This window comes from Terrapene carolina, unplaced genomic scaffold (genome assembly GCF_002925995.2).
Source record: "Terrapene carolina triunguis isolate 2854851 unplaced genomic scaffold, T_m_triunguis-2.0 Scaffold141, whole genome shotgun sequence".
Lineage (NCBI taxonomy): Eukaryota > Metazoa > Chordata > Testudines > Emydidae > Terrapene > Terrapene triunguis.
In genome coordinates this window covers 2,210,939-2,232,620 of record NW_020664492.1, presented here as the reverse complement: position 1 = coordinate 2,232,620, position 21,682 = coordinate 2,210,939, and the positions used below count along the sequence as shown (strand labels likewise).

The 21,682-nt window shown below is 42.1% G+C and overlaps 1 protein-coding gene across 3 annotated transcripts in view; it reads left to right on the top strand.

Annotated features, from left to right (window-relative positions):
- Positions 1 to 21,682, top strand: part of LOC112103661 (spermatogenesis-associated protein 13) — a 91,075-nt gene that overhangs the window by 7,571 nt on the left and 61,822 nt on the right. For 2 of the 3 annotated variants that reach the window (XM_026653627.1, XM_026653629.1), the window contains exons 2-3: positions 8,356 to 8,453; positions 12,343 to 14,127. In XM_026653627.1, the coding sequence (XP_026509412.1) occupies positions 12,502 to 14,127 (1,626 nt within the window). In that variant the 5' untranslated portion in view covers positions 8,356 to 8,453; positions 12,343 to 12,501. The remainder of the gene's footprint in view (positions 1 to 8,355; positions 8,454 to 12,342; positions 14,128 to 21,682) is intronic. The other variant, XM_026653628.1, reaches the window with a different exon arrangement.

Sequence of the window (21,682 nt, the reverse complement as noted above, 5' to 3'; positions counted from 1 at the left end):
TCTTTTTTTTTTGGGGGGGGGGAGGGTGTGTCTCTGCTGCTGCCTGATTGCGTACTTCCGGTGCCAAATAAGGAGTGTGATTAACTGGTCAGTTCGTAACTCTGGTGTTCGTAACTCTGAGGTTCACCATATATAATTGTAAAAAGAGACTAAACAAATAAAAGTCCTCATGCTAATTTAAAACACTAATAACACAGGAAAATAGACTAGAGGCACAGAATTCTTGTGGAGTTTTTTTTTTCCCCCTTCCCCTTTTCTAACATAGTTCAGACTCGGATTGCTGTGACTTTCCTATGCACTTACAAACCTGTAATTGTCCAGAGCTTATTGGCATAGCAACCAAGATAACAGCTCTGTTAAGCCTGTTGAGTATTTCTCTTGCATCATACTGGCTCAGTCATGCTATCGAGACCTGTTGCTTCAGTTTTTTCTGTAAATATAATAAACGTAGATATTATGAACTAGTGGAACTTTGCAGAGATTTTTTTAAAATAATTTCTAATCAACTGTATTGGCTGCTTCATTACAAGGCACTTCTTCAGCAGCTAGATTTTTAGTAGATTTTTATACCTGGGAAGGGGATAAGGTAGAACCTTGGCTCCTTTGCCTCCTCTTAAGCACCAGCCTTCAGGATGGAGGACATGCTACATGTTGAGGGTGTTACAAATTACTCTGTCCACCCTTTACTCCTCTACCTCCAGCACAACAGGAAGCAGTGGGCCTCACAGATGAAACGTTGCCCCTTGCTATGGATGATGTGCAAATAACATAGAACATCAGGGTTGGAAGGGACCTCAGGAGGTCATCTAGTCCAACCCCCTGCTCAAAGCAGGACTAATCCCCCAGACAGATTTTTGCCCCAGATCCCTAAATGGCACCCTTAAGGATTGAATTTACAACCCTGGGTTTAGCAAGCCAATGCTCAAACCACTGAGCTATCCCTCCCCTCCAATGATCACTAATGTACACAGATGGTGTGTAAGAGACCTGAACTACTCTGTCCCTACCAGGGTCTGCAAGAGGAAGATGGATGACTGCCTGATAAGCTAAGACCTGCATGTAAAGCTGTTCATTGCTTGCAGATCGGTTCTCTCTGTAATGCTTTTGTTCTAAATAAATACTTGGCTTTATGAAGGCTGGTTGATCACTGGTTAACCCTGTTATAGCCCCTGTGGGAGAGCAGGATGACAAGTGCTGAACTGAACTCAGACTTGCTACAGTGATCACAGTGAAATGCAACCTAAATCCCAGGTCTGCACAGAGATTGCAGGTTCCATGCCCTGAAAAAGGTGATTGCTAGAGGCCTGAGACCCAGTGGGATACCCTTATAGAGGCTACAAAGGGGTGAGAGGTGCAATTACTTCAGGAATTATGACAGTGTGATGGCAGTATGTTGGGATGATTTAGTAAATGTCTATCTGAATCAAACTGGGAGGGGTCAGGATGGGATTTGGAGTTGGGGTAAGGTTGGGAAGGGAACAAAACACAGATGTAGAACACTTTGGTTGTCTGAGGAAACGTTAGTCACAGCAGTTCTTTCTCTCTTGGAAGATGACATGGGAGAAGGATCCTGTCTGGTGATTGGATGAACACCGTGCAATGTCTATTTGCAGTGGAAAGGGGCTTGTGGTACTGAACTGAAACTTCAGGGAACAAAATAAAGTTGTGGGGTATCTTTCTTTCCTTGTCCATTTCAACATTGTTAGTCTGTCTCAGAGACAGAATGATCTGGTGATGCTGAGGGGTAGGGAAGTTGGTGTTCAAGCTTCATATCTCTCTTTGTATGGAAATTCTGTATGCAAGCTGAGAATAGTCAATATCCAGCTGTGTCTCCTAGTAGAACCCTGTGCGGTTACAAAATTTGTATCCACATCCGATCCGCAGACATAGTCCGTGGGTATCTGCAGATTTGCAGGGCTCTAGATATAACATTTGGATTCATATCCATCCGTGATCCACAAACGTGGTTTGCAGATATCCTTGGATATAAAGCAGATATCCACAGATTTGCAGAGCTCTACCTGAAAATATGTCAGCAAACTTCTGATGTAGCAGACAGTCCAGCTGGCCTTGTGGTTCAATGGCAGTGCAAATCTGCTTGGTCCAGCTTCACAGCTGACCAAACTCCATGATTCAGTAATATGTAGGGGGTGACCATTAGCAGAAACATGATTGAGCCTTAAATCGGTTCCTTTGATTCAGAGAGTGCACCTATCCCTTGTTAGTTAGTCTCACTAAAATGTCACTTACTGAATGAGCAGGGCAGCCTCTGTGAGGGGGCCTCAGCTCTAGAATTCAGAACCCCTTGCTCTATAAGAGCCCACGTTTTTGATCCTCCTGAGCATACTGCAAGACCCATTTATTTCCCCAGGTATGTTTGGTGGGGGTCGTTTGAGAGTTGTGATGACGGGATGGCAAGGTTGCAGTTTGATAGTTATTTGGTGGAAGGGGATTATAAAGAGCTATTAATAGGTTTTTAAAAATATAAATATTAAGAATAAGGATAATAGATAAATTATGGCAATGAGGCAATCTGATACCTGGGTGATAGGTGTGGTATATGAACCTGAAAAGAGCAGAACAGAAAAAAATAGAATCTAAATTGCTATAATCAAGTGCTAACAAAGAGCCCACTCTAGCTGTCTCTTATAGTCAGTACCTTTTCCTCGCAACATGTGGTTCCCCGATCATCTTAATGTACTTTTCACTTAACAGAAAATCTATTTCTAATAAATTTACAAGAACATAGAGAAAATGTGCATGGGACCAAACTTGCGAGACATTTCACTGCTGAATCTCTGTTCCTTCCCACTTTTCTGTATTTTGCATCTCCACAGTCCTCCCCTCTTTCTTTGTTCCCTTAAACTTTTGTGAGTCACAAGATAAAGGTAGAATGCAGCCTTCCTAATTGGAAACAGGAAGTTGTCTTTATGTTTGGACACAATGAGCTATTTATTGAAAACAGCTCTTCTGTAGTATGAAGCATCTCTTCATGTCATGCTGTCTTAATAATGCCTCTTGAGGATGGGAACACAATAATAGCATCACAGTGAGACTCAATGGGGATAGAAATAGCATTCGAACAGAGTGAAAGGCCGAGTCCCTCGTTAAGTTGTGTGCAGCTGCAATCGTGTAGGTGGATGAGTAAGACCAACACTGAGAGGGGACAATGGTAACCTGGTACATAGGGGTCTTTTTTTCATTGATGGCGTCATTCCATCCTGCTATTGTGTCCACCCTAAATTAGATCTGTGTGCCAAATGGAGTGCAGTGAACTAAGTGAAACAATCTCTCAACGCAAATTCAAAAGAACATTTTAAATGATAAAACTGAAGTCTATTTCAGTTATTTATAAGTTGTATTTCAGCACTCTTTTGGAACCAAATTTGACACACTTTCTCGCGTTGATCATTTCTGTACTCCACAAGCAGTCCTATTGCAGTCAGCACGGATATGTCTACACTAGAGCTGGAGGTGTAAACTCCAGCTCCAGGAGATATACCTGCACTAGCCCTGATGGAGCTAGAATTCTCAAGTAGAAATGAAGCCGTGAGCAGTGGGAGGGGCTAGCCACCCAGAGTTTGTACCAATGATCTTGGACAGGATTTACTCAGGGTGGCTAGTTCTTCCTGCTGCAGTTACACTTCTGTTTTTAGAATGCGATCAGAGCTAGCACAGATGTAGCTCAATGAGCTAGAATTTATACCTTTACTCACTTAGGTATTAAAGTGAGTAATAGGGTGACCAGATGTCCCGATTTTATAGGGTTTTTTTTCTTATATAGGCACCTATTATCCCCCACCCCCGTCCCGATTTTTTACACTTGCTATCTGGCCACGCTAGTGAGTAAGAGCATCAGAACCTGGCTTTTAGTGAACAATTATAAAGTAGCTATATGAAGAGACTTGTATTGGTGAGAACTCCTCACTTGCCTCTATCAAATTAAGAAAATTAATCAGTTTAAGCCAAGCAGCCCTTTGAGCCCTTTCCTTAACAGGATGATTCATGAACTGGAATGGGAGATGTAAATGCCAAGATGACAGAGCTATTGAATTTGGAGAATTCCTTTTGGTATATTAGTATGCCTGTTAGAAACGTACACAAATAGAAACAACCTTAGTATATTTGAAACCTAATTTATACATAAAACAGACAAACTTGATTTGCAGTGCATATTCAAATGTGCTACTGTTCCTCACTTTTAAACTGTCCAAATTAAGGGCTTGATACTGCTCCCCTTGAATTCAGTAGAGGAGTTGCTGTTAATTTCCCTGAGAGCGTGACTCAGCCTAATATCCCCAGTGGGACTTGTAAAGGTTCTCATGAGGGTAATTGTTTGCAGGATCAGAGCCTTAGTCTGTCTGAGATGCAAAAGACAGATACAAATTGCAACATTAGGTAAATACTGTAAACCTCAGAAAACACTCTATAGTTTAATGAAGGAGAATCAGTTATTCTAATACTTCCACCTATTCAAAATTGCATTGGGGTGCCCATTAATGTAGGATGAATTTTTAAAAAAACACTCAGAATATTGCACTTACCCCACCCCCCACCATCCTGCCCCAGCTGTGTGCAGTATAGCAAATTATTTTTTGCCATGGCTTTCTTGAGTATTAATAAGCTCCCAGTTTCTCTCTCTCTCTCATTCTTATTTTAAAACTGGAATTTTAAAAGTATATTTAAAGGAAAGAATCACAAAATATCAATGGATGAGCATCGGGGTTCCTCCTCCTCCATTGGGAGTATCCTTTCATACAGAAGGTAACAGAACTATTCTCCTTCAGACTTTCCCACCCTGAGACTATGGAAGATGACAATCCTGATTAGATAAGAGCTGCTGACATGCAGCCATTGATGTGCTGTGATATTTGAAAAAATATCAATACCCACTAAAAGCTTCCATTTCACTTTCTAGTTCATCTTGCTCCTTCACCATGAAAGATCTTAATATCGCTTTTCCAGTGTCACATTTTTTATAATCCTTTTCCGCCTGTATTTCACTTCAAATAATCCTTCTCATTCTTTGTCACATGCACTTTAAACCTCTTTTAAATCGCAGATTTAAACTTCTAAAACAAGTTAAATTTTTTGTTGCTATGGCTATTTGTGATTATTATTATCAAGTAATTAATAATACCATTGTGCATGTACCAATCTGGAATTTATTCTTGGAGTTCTTTTGGACTTGGTCTCCCACAGTTTATAATGCCAGCACAACCACTGATTGAATTACATCCTTTGTTACTCAGCTGGGGTCAAATTATTAGTCTGCAAATAATAGGGTATAGTGCACCTTCTCAGAAGTACCTATACAAGTGCTATTCAATTTTTCTTATTTCCATCTTTTTGCACAATCTCTAGTAACAAATAACATTCATCTTGTCAAGAAAGGAAAAACTGGAAAACAAGCCACTATTTCTGCTTTAAAGCAGCCTGCCTTGGTAATAAACGTGGGTGACATTTTGTATTTGTGGAATAGCGAAACAGACATTTATATTCTGTGAAGAATTAACTTACTGAAATTTGGCCTTTTCCTAGGGCTAGTCAACACTGGCAACGCTAAAGTGCCTTGTTTGGTCGCGGCAGAGTGCTCTTAAAAAAAAACACCTTCACGAGGGGCGTAGCTCCCAGCCCTGGTGCACTGTCTACACCAGCGCTTTACAGCACTGAAACTTGCTGCGCTCTGGGGTGTGTTTTTTCACACCCCTGAGTGAGAAAGTTGCAGCACTGTAAATTGCCAGTGTAGACAAGCCCTTAGCTGTTGGGAATCTATGCACCTTTCTTTCCTAGAAATATGTGCTAGAAAAATAGAGTAATGTTTCAAATCTAAAGGAAGAATACTGGGCCATGTTCTTCTTCCTTACACTAGGGCAATCCCCATAATTTTGGCTGGTATCTTTATAGTGGACCTTGAGATGGCTGCACTTGGGGCACTGTATATATGGGTCTGAATCAGCCTATTTATAAAAAGGGATATCCAAGTTAAGGAGAAAGTACAGACACTCATTATTCTCGATAACAGCAAATTAAAATCTGTCCTCAGATACACTCACAAAATTCCCATTGAATTCAGAACTTGTATACATGTATGCAAGGGCAGTACTTTGACCCAATGAAACCACAAAAGTCAGAAATGGGTTTTAGCATAAGCTGATGACCGAGTATGTAACACAAACAGGTCTGTGAGATACAAAATACAGCAGTCAGTCTTAGAAACATGCAATCACCTCAGACAGAGGTTTCTATAATTGTTACCTCAGTAATTGCAACATTCTAGGTATTCCCTATAGTATGTAGAGACAAGAATAAGGGATATTACAAACAGTGATGTAATAATCTTATCTAATTATCCAAGGCAAGTTTTTAAGAGTGACCATTATATGAGGTCAAACCTGCAGAACTTTATAGGCACTTAACCAATATTTCTATCAGAGAGAGTGAGTGAAAGTTTGATATACTGCACTATTGTAACATGTGGTAAAACTATATTTCCAGTCCATTTCTGATATATTTGCTGTTTCATGTACAACGTGATGTACTTACCCCCTCAAATCCATCCAAATGCTGATCCTAAAATCACCTTCTAGTCTGTCACCCCCACTTCAAATCCCTCAATAAGTTCCCCCTCTTCTAATGCACGAAACACGAACTTCTTGTCCTTATTTACAAACCCTTCCACAATTTAGCCCCTCCCTTGATATCAGACCTATTATCTTATTCCAAGACCACCTCCTGCCGTCACTCCACTAGTGATTCTAGACTCATTCTCCGTTTCTCTAACAAGCACTTTTGGGCTTCCTTAGTCCAGATCCATAAAGCCAGTATCTTGTCCTCCTTCAAGCCCTTCCTCAAAACTCACCTTGTCTGTTAACACATACAATAAAGAACAGCCTAGTAATGGCTAGGCAGGTGAAAAGCTACAGTCACTACTACAGTCTGGCTAGGAATTCCACATATGCTGCTATATTTATGTGTTACCACATTTCCCTTGGCCCACTTGTCTCATCCACCTGCTATGTCACCTTTTAGACTGTAAGGGCTTTTCTACCCTTGAAACGCTACAGCTGCTTCAGTGGAGACACTACCTACACTCACAGGAGAGGTTCTCCTGTCATCATAGGTAACTCACCTTCCTGAGAGGCGGTAGCTAGGTCAATGGACGAATTCTTCCATCAGCCTAGCATTGTCTACACTGGGGATTTTTCACACCCCTGAGTGATGTAGCTATGCCGATGTAAATGCCCAGTGTAGACCAGCCCTAAGGCCCAGATCCTCAAAGTTATTTAGGCACCTAACTCCCATTGAAATCAATGAGAATTAGGTGCCTAAATATCTTTGAGGATTTGTGCCTCAGTGTTTTGGATCAGGGACTGTCATTTATTATATGGTTTTGGTAGGAGTCACCAGATGGTCTTATTTTCCTTAGCGTGCAAGCACTGTTCAGACTTGGATGATATTGTAGGTTTTACGATTGTTCTCTGTCTTAATCTCTTTAATTCAAGTCAATGCTTGGGACAGAGTCACATCCTGGGAACCACAAAAAGAACAGGAGTACTTGTGGCACCTTAGAGCCTAACAAATTTATTTGAGCATAAGCTTGGAACATATAGTAAGAAGATATATATACATACAGAGACCAACTTTCACCTTTTCATGTTCTCTGTATGTATATATATATATCTTCTTACTATATGTTCCATTCTATGCATCTGATGAAGTGGACTGTAGCCCACAAAAGCTTATGCTCAAATAAATTTGTTAGGCTCTAAGGTGCCACAAGTACTCCTGTTCTTTTTGAGGATACAGACTAACACGGCTGCTACTCTGAAACCTGGGAACCAGGCATTGGTGTTTGGGCTGAAATTTCTGAAAGAGGTTTGCCCTCTTGCTGTTTGTAACTACCTCCATTAAGGGACTGGTGTATTAGTGTAAATAAAGCAAGCTACCCTAAGGAAATACCCCACATCACTGATTACTCTGCATCACTGATTTTTTCTCTAATGGGAAACTGCTGTGCATGACCCAACATCTGCTATTAGCTGGCAGAGGGCTGACAATATATTGCATGGCACCTTACATAATGGGGCCAGGATGGCTGAGACATTACTGCAATTTAAATATTTAAGTGAGGAAGATGTTTGATATGAAGGTAATCCTTTTATACCAGATTGTTATTGGAATGTGGAACAGTGGCTGAAGACAATGTATATAATGACCAAAGGCAGAGATAATTAAATTCAGCCACATGTAATAACTAGAAATATATAGTGAATAGCAAAATGAGGCAGGGCATGCCTGACACTGAGTACTGGTTCTCTCCAATCACAAATTCTGTGTGTTTTGCATTGACAGCATCATCCCTATGGGGCCAATCCACCTGTGGAGTAACTATAGAAATAAATGGAGTTGCACCAGGGATGGATTTGGCCTTACACATTTGAAATAAAAAGGTAAGTGTTTTAAACCAACCACAGCTTGGAAGACTCACTTGGAATACCAGGCAACCAGGCATTATAAGTGAAAGTCTTTGCAAGAGGTGGGGAAGACTAGCTTTGAAGCTGAAGATTAAGGTACATATTTTCTCAATACAGCAAATGAGAATGCAACTTGCAGAGGACCAACAGCTGAGGAGAGGGTGTGGGAACCAGAAATACATTCAATGGTTGGGAGGTTGTTGAAAGTTAAGATCAGGAGAACAGATAATTTGGAGGGCTGCAATTTCTCCTGCTCCTGCCTCCCCCATATTCAAGCCCTAATTGGCAGCCGACTTGAACAAAGTAAGCAGCAATGACACCCAACACGGAAGGGCAATAGCTTCATTATTAATGTGTGCAAATGCCACCACCCTCCTAGTTTAATCTTTATCTGTTTTGATAGGATGATAATTAAATTCAAACACAACACAACAAACAGCCCCACTTTGTCTCTTGCAGGGCGGAGGGCGAGGGAAAGGGGAATCAGCCCCTTAATTACTGTGTGCACAGCACTTTGAAAACGTAAATCACTCGCTAGGTGCTAAGTATTCCTAGCATTATTTAGCGGCAGCCCCAGGCCTGGGCCAACTTTGTTTTAGTTGCAGATGCAGGGGAGCATGGACTCTGCCTCCCAGGCGGGAGGGGAGAAAAGGCCAGAGGGGGCTAGCAGCTGGGACACTCCTCCGCCTGTTGGCTTGCTGGGGAATCTGTCATTGAAAAACGAGCAGTGGGGGAAGAATAGCTTCTTCTAGCCCCTCCCTATAAAGGCCAGCGGCAGGCCCCCAGCCTGACATAGGAGCTGCTGGGCGAGACACAAGGGTGGGTGAGGTAATATTTTTTATTGGACTAACTTCTGCTGGTGAGAGAGACCAGCTTCCACAGCTCTTCTTCCCCTGCCTCTCCTCTCCTCAGGCTGCTCTGCACAGCCCCTGCACACAGCCTTTGAACCCAGCACTGCTCCTGCAACTCCTCCCTCAGTGGGTCTAGAGTTTCCCTCCCCTCCCTCCTGGCTGCTGCCATAGTGATGTGGAAACAGATCGCTCTGTCTCCAGGGGAGCAGCGCGGGGGAAGGACTCCTTGGAGCTGGAGCTGCTGCGGGTAGGGCTGGGAGCGGGGCTGCCCCCTCGGGTTCTGAGTCCTGCCTGCTGTCCTGTGCCTACTGGCTCCTCCCAGGTAATGGGCTCCTGCTCCTTCTCAGTCCCCGCACTGGGGCAGGGAGGGGACACCGCTCTCTCTGCTCTCCTAGCTGCGATTTTCCTGCTGGGAGGATGGGTGAGGCCGTCTCTGGTGAGCAGCGGGGCAGGTGCTTCTGCCCGAGCCAGACCAAGCGAACACTGACTACACCTGGGAAACCCCAGGCCCCTCTGGGTGGCTGAGGCATGAATGGGCTTTGGCTGCCCCATGGAACCAGGAGTGTGCAGCATGCTGCTTTCTACCGTCCTTGTGTTGGGTAAATAATGTTTGCAAGTTAGTCTTCTCACTGCCCTTCATTTGTCTCCTCCCCCCTGTAGTTATTTCTTGAGGGACTGGGGAACCCGAAATATAAGCATCTGGTCTGTGTTGGACTCGGTGGCATTATTTTTAGGTGTGCTTCTCTCTGCACACACCGCTCTCCCACCAGACTAGTGCCAAGGGTGGAAGAAATGTTAAGAAAAGATGCGTTACTTGGAAAGCTGGCGTGTTTTGGGGGGTGAAAACCATGTTGCTCAAAAATCCTCTTGTTTTTGCATGACAATAGAGTAAAAGTAGCAGCAGTTTTGAATATGCAACAAAATGAGGGGCAGGCTTGAACTTCAACCCGTTCGGATTTAGTCAGACAGCTCTTGCCCATTTCTAGTTAACAATTTCTAGTCTGTTAAATCGTTAGACTAAGCTTCTCCCAGGCAGACTCCAGCTGAGACAATTTGAATGAGGGGGATTAAAAAAATATATGAGGAGGATTTTAAGCGTCACATCGAAACACACTAACTAGGGAACAAGATTTTAAAACCTCCATTTAAAATTTATCCAAAAGGAGGGACTCAACTTCAAAAGTCTGGATCCAATATTTTTAAAGACCCCTAAAAGCTTAACATTTGGGGTATCTTATGTTTGCTTATAATTTGACATGTGCACTGTTTACTATTTATAGTGTGTTTAGTATGTATTCATTCTAAGGGGGAAATGTAACCATTAAAAAGCTTCATGCGCTTTTGAATGTACTGTACTCCAGGTGGCGATAATTGTTTATATGTGCACGGGGTGGGGGAGGGTTGGTACATTTACAACTGGGGCTTCTCCCTTTAATATTCATTGACCTGCCAAGTGTGGAGAGGTGATGGGAATGGCTTGTTTAAACCCTGTGAACGGGGAAGCTTTCTGACTTCACGCTGTGCCTAAGTGCTTCTTCCCGGCTTCTCTGGTTGCTAGGGGGCTTTTACTTCCTGTTTCAAATTAGCCTTTAAAGTTCACATGACTTCTTGAGACCGAGACCTTACCCTCTGAAGCTTGGTCAGTTTTTCGTTTGTTTGTTTGTTTGTTTGTTTGTTATAAGGAGCAGATTTCACGGGTACTTCTTTCGTTTAGTATATCTGTACATTTCCTACTTTCTTTTATTTTATGGCCAAGACCCAGGTATCTAGGAATGGGCTATCTCTGATCCCACTGGCCCTAGCAAAATTTGACAGTACCAAGGAAACTTGTCATTGCTCTCCTGCTAAGGGCAGTAGCTGCTTTAGGTTGAGGGTCCCTGAACTTTTTAAATTAATTGTTTACCCCCCTTGTTTAATTTCCATCCCTCCCAGCATCCGTGGATAGTATATGAACCAAAAGGTCAGGAAAGCACAACCCAGTGAACCCTAATTTGTCTGTTTGTAGTACATGAAGCACAACACATGCTGCTTCCTCCCGTGCTCATCTGCATCGCATCCCACCATCAGCTGCCCTAGGTCACTCTTCTAACAGCACATCATCAGGACAGGCTTTTGTATGTCGTTACCTACTTTTTTACCGCTTCAAATACCTGCTTGTATATTTTTCTTTTATTAGAGAAAATTACTTTGCTGTAGATTTGACTGACTTAGGCTTGTCTGCTAAGGAAATTACAAGATACTTGAGTGCCTTGCATTTATTACTTCAGTGATACTCCATGCATAAGTAAAGTGATCAAAGTTTGGCCCTTGGATAGCAACAAACTATAGAAAATATACATGTTCTATTATTTTGTATTATGTCAACAATATCCTAGGAGTAGGTGGCACATGATAGGGAATTTATAAGTCTGAAGGCATTCAGTCTTTTTGATGTGAGTCTTTCCCCTTGGTTGCATATATGGTCATGTGTCTTGGAATTCAGGAACTTAGTATTGTGATGAGAAAAATGGCTGGATCTCTCTCCCCTTTCTGCCCCCCCAGAATAGTATTTTTTTAAGTTTCCATTTTGCTTCAAGTTAAGTATAAAAGAAAGAGCAAGGCAAGTGCTGAAGCATCTGTCACTGTGTTTCAGTCTTATAATTTTGTTTCTTGCAATAGTTAGTATAATGTGCTTTAGAGGTGGGACTATATTTGCTTAAAATGTATTGTTAAACTGGGTAGGATAACTCACATAGCATTACAGTATATTTGCTCTGCTAAGGTAGGTTTGATTATTTGAGTCAGATAAACAAAAACATATTTAAGTTAAATTGGTCTTTTAAATAACTAAACGGAACATAAGTATACCTCTTGTTGTTTAAAGTGAACTATTAACAGCTTTTCCCCGAGCCCCATGATACAGCTTTGTTTAGTTAATAGTCCTTGATTTTATTCATAGGGAACCATGTCTCATTTCGTAGGGAATTTTGTGGGGAGGAAAATGGCTAACTGCTGGCTTTGTTTTCTTGATGCAGGCAGTGCAGTCTGAAGAGCTCAGTTCACACAGTAGATGTGAAAACAAGGCAAGAAGAGGTGCAGTAGATGAAGGGCTGGGACCTGGGACAACTGAGGAAGATGGTATTGTGGATCTGAGCCATAGCACCTTCTGCCCTCATGCTAATGGCATTGAGGACATGACAACATTTCAGAATGGCTGCGGAAATGGCACCACTGTTACCTGTATAGTAATGGATAATAAAGAACCAAGAAGTATAACTAGCAATGGGGGATGCTATAGCAACAACAGTGCTGAAGAGGAAATACAAGATGACCATCTCAGCCCTTCAAAAATTATGCGCTTTTTCTCTACCCCTAGGAAACGAACTACCTCCAACTCAGAAAGGCCTCGTTCTCTGATTGTGATGAGCAGCTCTTCAACGTGGAATGCTTTGTCTTCCATTAGAAAAATGGGATCTTTCAAGAAATTAAAATCTTCAGTTCTTCAAGGAATTCAGGCCAGAGAAAGCTCAGATGGCTTAAATGAGAACACTGTGGGAAAACATGTCTTGAATGGTGCAGTGGTGAGAGTTCAGACTAACCGGTATTCTTATTCGGGACCTTTACATGATTCTCATAATGCAGTGGATGGTTTGGCTTCTGATTGCTCTGATGTAGAGGAAAGTGATGATTCCTTCCTGAGGAATACTCACCGATCACGCAGTATCAGACGTGCCTATGGTGTTGGCCGCATCAATTTATTAGACACCGATAAAATTCAGAGTCAGCAGAACTGCACGAGGCCAACGTCTCCCATCACCCAGGAGCCAAAGATCTGTGAAATTTTAGTGAAAGATCCCGAAAACAACAGGATTATCTACAGGAGAAGCAAAAGCACAGATAGCTTAAACTTTCTGAAAAAGAGCTCGTTCAAACGAAAGTCCACCTCAAATCTCACTGACCTCAAGATTGCAAGTGAAAAGCAAGTGCCACAAAGGACAGTAAGCACTTCCTCTGCTGACTCCGACAAAACCAGTGGAAACCCAGAGAGACGGTCAAAACGCTGGAAGAGCCCTATCAGAGCAAAGGATTTTGACAGAGTTCTGAAACTTGTAAGCAATGTTACAGATGTTGCATGGAAGAAAGATGGTCCTATGAGCACGACGACTCCTCTGAACGAACAAAACCAGAGAACAAGGCCAAACAGCAGACTACATGACGACTACTCCCGCAGGGTTTCTAGTAGCAATGAAAATGACAGACGGAGGTGCATTTCCCCTGTGTGCAGTCCAGATTCTACCTTTTCTGGAACTCCGCATCTTCATAGTCCAACTGTTTCTCAGGATACAGACACTGAAACAAATGTATTTACTGGTGAGGCCAACAGCTTCAGGACATTATCATGTGTCTTAGATGATGTTCGTTCCTCACACGCTTTTAACGACTTTAGTGCACTTCCTAATGAAGTGTTTTATGTAGACTCTGATGAACCAAAAAGTACCAGCCAGTTTACGTGTGAATCTGAGCAGCCTAGCATTCCTCTTAGGCCCACTGCCCCTAAACCTCAGAGCCCCAGTGCTGAGAAGGTCAAGTGCAATATTAATTTCCATTGCCCGGATCGTCACAGTACATTGTCACTGAGCTCAATGGAAAGCGAGGAAAGAGTTGAGTTACCTGCTCCGAAGTTGGGGAGAAATCCTGTTTGCCTCCAGGACTCAGTGCAAACTGGGTACTATGATGATGGAAATGAAGACAGTGGCATAAGCAGCCACTCTCAGCTGAGCCTCAATTTAGCTTCTGGTACCGAAGAAAAGAAGGAAGAGGTAAGAAGGAAAGCAAACCCCACTATATGTTAGATGTTCAGTTGCAAGGTTTGTTTTTATTCATACAAAAATGACAACCTGAATGCTAGGAGCTGTTGCAGCTTGTTACTGCTAAAATATGCTGACAGCCAGCAAGCAATGATTTTTTTAATTTATTTATTTAAATACCAGGTTTGGAAGCTAACATCAAATTATTTTTCCCTGTGCATGTTAATATTAAAGAAAGTGTTGGCAGCAAAGCTGCTCAAGTACATTTTCAAGGACAGTTTATTATGGCCTGCGGTTATACCACCTTGTGACGTGATCATGTTGGATTTTACCAAACTAAGCCAGGACTGGAGAACACTTAAGTGGTGCTCTGTGCAGTCATGTTAATTCAGTAGGTCGCACTCTTCCCTTGGACCAGAAAATGTTAATGTTTGTAGAGCACAAAGGGGTTGAAAAGCACAACATAAATCAAACCTCTAGTTGTTTTTACTGTGCATTACCAGCAGTGATTGTTGGTAAATGAATGAAATATTTGGAAGCATATTTCAAAAGCAGTCAATTATTTTACCTGTAGTTGTCTATTAATGTTTTTAAAATGATGGGCGGAAACTTAATATGTTGCTATTAACTATAATTGATTTCATTGCGCCTAATTAAAAACTTACCACTGTCAATGGATGTGGCCAGTTATAGTGCTTCATTTTTGAGTAAATGGGACACAGTTAAGGTCTTATGTACAGTGTGGGTTTTGCACTAGGCTGAATCAGTGCAGAACTCTAGTGTAGACATCCTGCACCTGTTTAAACTGTGACTTACCTCACTTTCAAAGTGCAACTGGTGCAAGTCACAGTTTAGACTGACGCAGCCCATCTGTGCTAAGAGTATACAACTACATTGGTTTAACTGCACCAGTGCACCCAAAAACAAAACAAAAACATTGTACATAAGGTCTCTCCCTTTTGTATCCCAGATGAAAAGTTTATAAAATCAGAAGATTATGATACGTTCTGCTGCCTCCTGTTTGTCAGAATGACCATTATACTGTCTACAAAAATGTGGAGTGCCGGCATTAATTATAAATCACAAAAATCTCAGCTAGTCAAATTATAGATTTATGAGATGGGTGAGGATTTCTTATGTTGTTGAAGCCTGATGCATTTTGTAAAAAGTGACTGTAAATATTCATTATAAGCAGCATCTTTCTTCTGGACAAAGTAATACAATTAAAAATAGCTTAGATTACTGTGATACTCCCAATTGTGGTAAAATTGGGAAATGATATGTAATAATGTATATGCATCAGGGCAGTAGAAGAGTTTCTCATTAGTTCTTGGGATGACAAAACCAGTCCGCTTCATTCTGCAGTTTTCACACCCAGAGTGCACGTGCAGAGATGCTTTTTAACAGCCTGGAGACATGAGAATGCTAATGTATGTTTATGTATGTCAGTTGCATTTCCTGGAAACTATATGTAGCAGTTAAATGACAGAATTAATGCTACCTAACTGCCATCTAGTGGTGAACTATAACCATGACATCATCAAGCACTGAATCCAAACTCCTGCTTTCCCCTCCCAAAATAACTTGGCACTGCTGTAAAGACATGGGTTTTGATGTATGTGTACATCAGACATATAGGTTATTACTAAATATTGTATTATGTCCTGTTTTCTGACACTATCTAAAAATAACCAAATCTTGGTGTTAATATTGACTATGATTTTTACCCGTGAGGATGTGGAGTACTTCTGTGAGTTTTTTTTGCAGTTTATCTCCTTCAGTTGTCTAAACTGAAATGCACACCCTGGACTAGTGGTAGTTATGTATTTTGAGACCTATCAGATGGTAATACCCATGAGAGGCAGATGAAGAACTCAGGAAAATCCAGTGAAGTTTCTGACTAATGGCCCCCTCAGCCTCAGGGCATTCAACCATTGGCTTCTCTGCCCATGCCTGCACAAAGGAAATGTTTGTGCCTTTTGTGAGGAGGATACAGGCATGGAGCGGAAGCTAATAATGCAAGGAGCAATGTTAACTTGGTGGATACCTGGATACAAATTGTGCATGGAACCTGCCCTCCACGGCGAGTGGAAACTCTCTTCTCTTCTCTTCCTATCTGCTCCCCACCTCATCCAGAGCCATAAAGCCATAGTCACTTCGAGGTTTGGTCTACACTACCAACTTATGTTGGTATAACTACATCGCTCAGGGTGTGGATTTTCTGCACCCCGAGTGATGTAGTTGTACCAGCCTAACCCCTGGTGTAGACAGTGCTATGTCAAAAGGAGGGCTTCTGCTGTCAACATAGCTACTGCCTCTCAGGGACATGGAGTTCCTACGCTGACAGGAGAAGCTCTCCCATCCGCATAGATAGTGTCTTCACTAAGTGCTACCGTCAGCGTAGACAATCCCTGAGTTGCCATGGATGGGAGGGAGAGCATGCTCTGCTCTCTCCACATTTCCCAGCAGAGTGGAGCTATGGCATCTGCTTTGTGCCCAAGTTTACAGTCACCTCAGATGTCAGAAATATTTTAAATCTGTGCTTATTCAGCCAGTAGGCTTGACCCTGAATGCCACGTGACGACATGCTGGTTTGAACTTTTGACTGGGATTCCTTCATAGCTTTGCTTTCTACCTCTCCATTACAGCATTGCATTCCCCCCGCCCCCCAAAATGCCTTTGTGGCAGTTTCAGAGCATTCAGAATAAGCTATCATTTTAAGATATAACTTTGGATAGCACGAGTACACAAATCTTAGGATGGAGTCCTAATTATAAATACAACACGCTGATGGGCTATCCTCCAAAGGTTCAGAGTTTCACTGGATCTTATCTGTACACTTATGCAATGCATCCATTAGCATTCTGTGGTCACATCTACATAATTAAATATACAATACACATCATGCTGAACAGAGATGGGCCCAGGCCAAAACCACAGAGCCCCAGCAAATTTGGGGAAAGTTCAGATCCAGATTTTAACTTTGTGGTACAGGCCGGTATCTAATACAGTTCAGTTTGAATCTTATACAGACTCCATCTAAGCGTAATCGACATGTTCCTTTGCCTCAGGCCCCAAGCTGTTCTTAGGTAAGTTGGTTTAAGATAAACCCCTGAAAGTTACCTAAATGCTTGTTACCTAAATTTTTTGGGTTGACCTTTTAGTAAGGTCAAAACACCTCAACGGATAGTTTTATGTTGAGGAATTGCCTTGATATGGGGCAGAGGGAATGAGATACCTACTTGGATAACCTATTTGTCTTCTAACAGACAAATCTGCATCATCATACTTAGTAGCACTATTGCTCATAGCTCTGCTGCAGCCTTTTCTGGATCTGTTCTTCTTTCTCTTGCTATTCCAGCACCTGGCTGTTTCCTTCTCCCAGAAGTTGGGTGACAAGGACATAGCGCACTTATCCCAAATGTGTTTTGTTTGAAGTGAGTTATGGGTGATCTAAGCCTTGAGACTACAAGCTGTTCTGCAGGGGCAAACTCTTGCACCCATGAGGAGCCCCTTGAAGTCAAATGTTAGCCTGTGCAGATCAGCATGAAGGATTGGGGCTCTACTCAGCTACTGAATTCAGGAAGCAGAAGGTTATGAGGCCATTTTATTTATTTATTTATTTATATATTTTAAGGCCTTGTTTTGGGTGCTCCCTAGAGCATGTATCCTTGTCAATTTCACTACAGATGTCCACTGTCTTTGGTTGTTACTGTCAGTGGAGCAGTAAGGGCTACCCTGGAAACCCCTACTCCTGGCAGTCCTTACCCAAGTACTTCCAACCAAGCTGAGGGGCAACTCATGTTTGGCTAATGTAGATCAACTATAGTATTAAAAACAGAGTACTTATGTGAACAGGCGTTTGCAGGGTCTGTCCCTTAATGAAAGAGACTTCCTTGGTGTCTCTACATTTCCAATCTGACCACCTTGTTTCTCTTAAACTCAGCTGAGTCCTGTGTTCTTTTTTGCCAGTCCTTTGAAAAGGAGAAGGCTAAAGTTGTTTAAAGGTCAAATAGCCAAGTGTTGAGGTATTTCTACACTACAATTGCACTGTAGTATAGCTGCTTCTTGTATTGACAGAAGGGGGTTTTCTGTTGATGTAGTTAATCCATCTCTTTGAGAGAGGATAGCTAGGTTGACAGAAGAATTCTTCTGTCAATCTAGCTCATCTATGATGGGGGTTTATGTTGACCTAACTATGTTCAGAGTGTGAAATTTTTCACAGCCCTGAGTGTAGCTAGGTTGATCTCATTTTTAGGTGTAGATCAGGCCTTAGTTGCCCTACCCAGTCAATTAGTAAGTACTTATCAGAGAACTAGCAAATAAACTTCATGAAACTTTGTTAATCTATATCTGTGACTAGAACTGAAAATTAAGGCCTTGTCTACACATGCAAATTGTCCCGATTTAACTAAATTGGCAAAACTCCCCTGTGGGGACACTTAAATCAGCTTAAGAATGCCTTATGTTAATTCAGCTTAAGTCAGTTTTTTCAGCTATAACGGAGTGACTTAAGAGTGTCCACACAAGAGGATTGCACCAATGTAACTAAATCTGTTTAGTTAAATTGGTGAAGTTTTTGTGTGTAGACAAGATCTAAATTCCCCCCAGATACCAGGATTTTGCTGCCCTTGCTGAGATCTAGTTTCCTCTGCATTATGCTTTTCTATAGCACTTGTAATGCACATTTTGCTTTCAGCTGGCATCAATAGATGATTAAGTATGATGATGGGTTTGGAATATTTCCCATGCTCTTGGCCTCCCTAAAGACGAGTCCTATGGAAGATGTGGAAATGACAGAAGTGTTAAATGACTTGTTTGTTTTAGTTTTCACCAAAAAGGTTAGTAGCAATAGTGAATGCCAGTGGAAAATAAGGTGGGATCAGAGGCTAAAATAAGGAAAGAACAAGTTAATTTTTAACTTAGACAAGTTAGATGTCTTCAAGTCACCAGGGCCTGATGAAACACATTGGAGAATGTAGGTTCTGACTCCCATGGAAATAAATTAGCAGGTGCTTAGCACCCATTGGCAGCCAATCTCTCCCCTTCCCCACCAGCGCCTCCTGCTTTCCAGCAGCTCTGCCGATCAATTTGTCCCCCTCCCTCCCAGTGCCTCCCACCTGCGTTACCAGCTGTTCCGCGGTGTACAGGAGGCACTGGGAGGGAGGGCGAAGTGCGGGGATGGGGCGTGCTTGGGGAAGTGGGGTGGGAAGAGGCAGGGCAGGAGTGGGGCATTGGGGGAAGGGGTGGAATGGAGGCGGGGCCAGTGGTGGGGTGGGAAGAGGCGGGGGTGGGAGTGTGGGGGAAGGGATGGAGTGGGGGTGGGGCCTAGGGCTGAGTGGGGGTTCAGCACCCCCCAGGACAATTGGAAGTTGGCGCCTGAGTTCTAGAATACTCAAGGAGCTGACTGAAGAGGTATCTGAGCCATTAGTGATTATCTTTGAAAAGTCATGGAAAATGGGAAAGATTCCAGAGGACTGGAAAAGGGCAAATATAGTGTCCATCTATAAAGAGGAAATAAGGACAACCTGGGGAATTACAGACTAATCAGGTTAACTTTAGTACCTGGAAAGATAATAGAACAAATAATTAAGCAATCAATTTGCAAACAAAAAAGATAATAAAGTGATAAGTAACTAGCAGCTTGGAAGAACAAATCATGTCAAACCAACCTAATAGATTTCTTGGAGGGGAGGGGGTGGAGTGAGGGAAAATCGGTAGATATGGTATATCTTGATTTTAGTAAGGTTTTTAATACTGTCTTGCATGACCTTCTCATAAACAAACTAAGGAAATACAACCTAGTTGGAGCTACTATAAACTGGGTGCATAACTGTTTGGAAAACAGTTCCCAGAGAGTAGTTACAGTAGTTCACAGTCAAGCTGGAAGGGCATATCGAGTGCAGTCCAACAGGAATCAGTTCTGGGTCTAGTTCTGTTCAATATCTTCAGCAATGATTTAGATAATGGCATAGAGAGTACACTTATAAAGTTTGCGGATGATACAACTAGGGAGGGGCTGAAAGTGCTTTGGAGGATAGGATTAAAATTCAAAATGATCTGGAGAAATGTTCTGAAGAAAAGTAGGATGGAATTCAATATGGACAAATGCAAAGCACTCCATTTAGGAAGGAACAATCATTTGCACACATACAAAATGGGAAATGACTGAAGGAGCACTGCAGAAAGGGATCTGGGGATCATAGTGGATCACAAGCTAAATATAAGTCAACAATGTAACACTTGCAAAAAAAGCAGATCTCTTTCTGTGATGTATTAGCAGGAGTGTTGTAAGCAAGACACGAGAAGGAATTCTGCTCTACTTCATGCTGATTAGGCCTCAGCTGGAGTATTGTGTTCAGTTCTAGGGTCTGAATTTCAGGAAAGATGTGGACAAATTGGAGAAAGTCCAGAGAAGAGCAACAAAAGTGATTAAAGGTCTAGATAATATGACCTATGAGGGAAGATTGAAAAACCTGAGTTTGTTTAGTCTGGAGAAGAGAAGACTGAGAGGGGACATAACAGTTTTCAAGTACGTAAAAGGTTGTTAAAAGGAGGAGGGAGAAGAATTGTTCTACTTAACCTCTGAGGATAGGACAAGAAGCAATGGGCTTAAATTGCTGCAAGGGAGGTTTAAGTTGGACATTAGGAAAAACTTCCGAACTGTCAGGGTGCTTAAGCACTGGAGTAAAATTGCCTAGGGAGGCTGTGGAATCTCCATCACTGGAGATTTTAAGAGCTGGTTGGACAAACACCTGTCAGGGATGGTCCAGATAATACTTAGTTCTGCCATGAGTGCAGGGAACTGGACTAGATGACCTCTCGAGGTCTCTTCCAGTATTACAATTCTATTATTCTAAGATGGACACGTTATTGTAAATACTAACAATGACATACAACACTTTACTGGCTTGATTGTGGACTCGCACGTACCACTGAAGTTGCTGAAATTAGTTGCTGGTCTAAATTTGCCACAGCAGAGGAGACCAAACTCTCTGATGCATAGGCTCTGTCTACCACAAGCATGACAGCACAAACTACTCCATTTAAGCAGCCTTAGTGGTAATTTGGGGAAATTACATCAACTTTATTATAATTCAAGCACAGTGCTCTACCTGCAGGACAATGAAGAATTATAAATCTAAAATATAGCAATTGCAGCTCTGTGTAACTAAGGTTGAGTGATGCTTTTTGTCTACAGGTTAACTATTCTAGGTGCTCTAAAATCCACGTGCTGACTTGGACTGTGTTGAAATTTGCTGTGCCTCATGAGGGTGCAGGACCGGGTTAGTGAGTTGTAGTCATCTGAGCAATTGGCTCCTGAGATATAGCCCCCTACAAAATCAGTTGTTTACAAAATCACCTTGTTCTTCTAATGTTTTATTGCACACATCTGGGGTTCAAACCATGGCTCTAATCCTCCAGGTTGGCAGATACTAGTCATGCCTAAGGCATGATCTACACCTAAAACGTAGATCGACCTAGTTATGTTGCTAAGGGCTGTGAAAAATTTCACACCCAGTGCTCTATAGTTAGATCAATCTAATCTAGGGTTACCATACGTCCG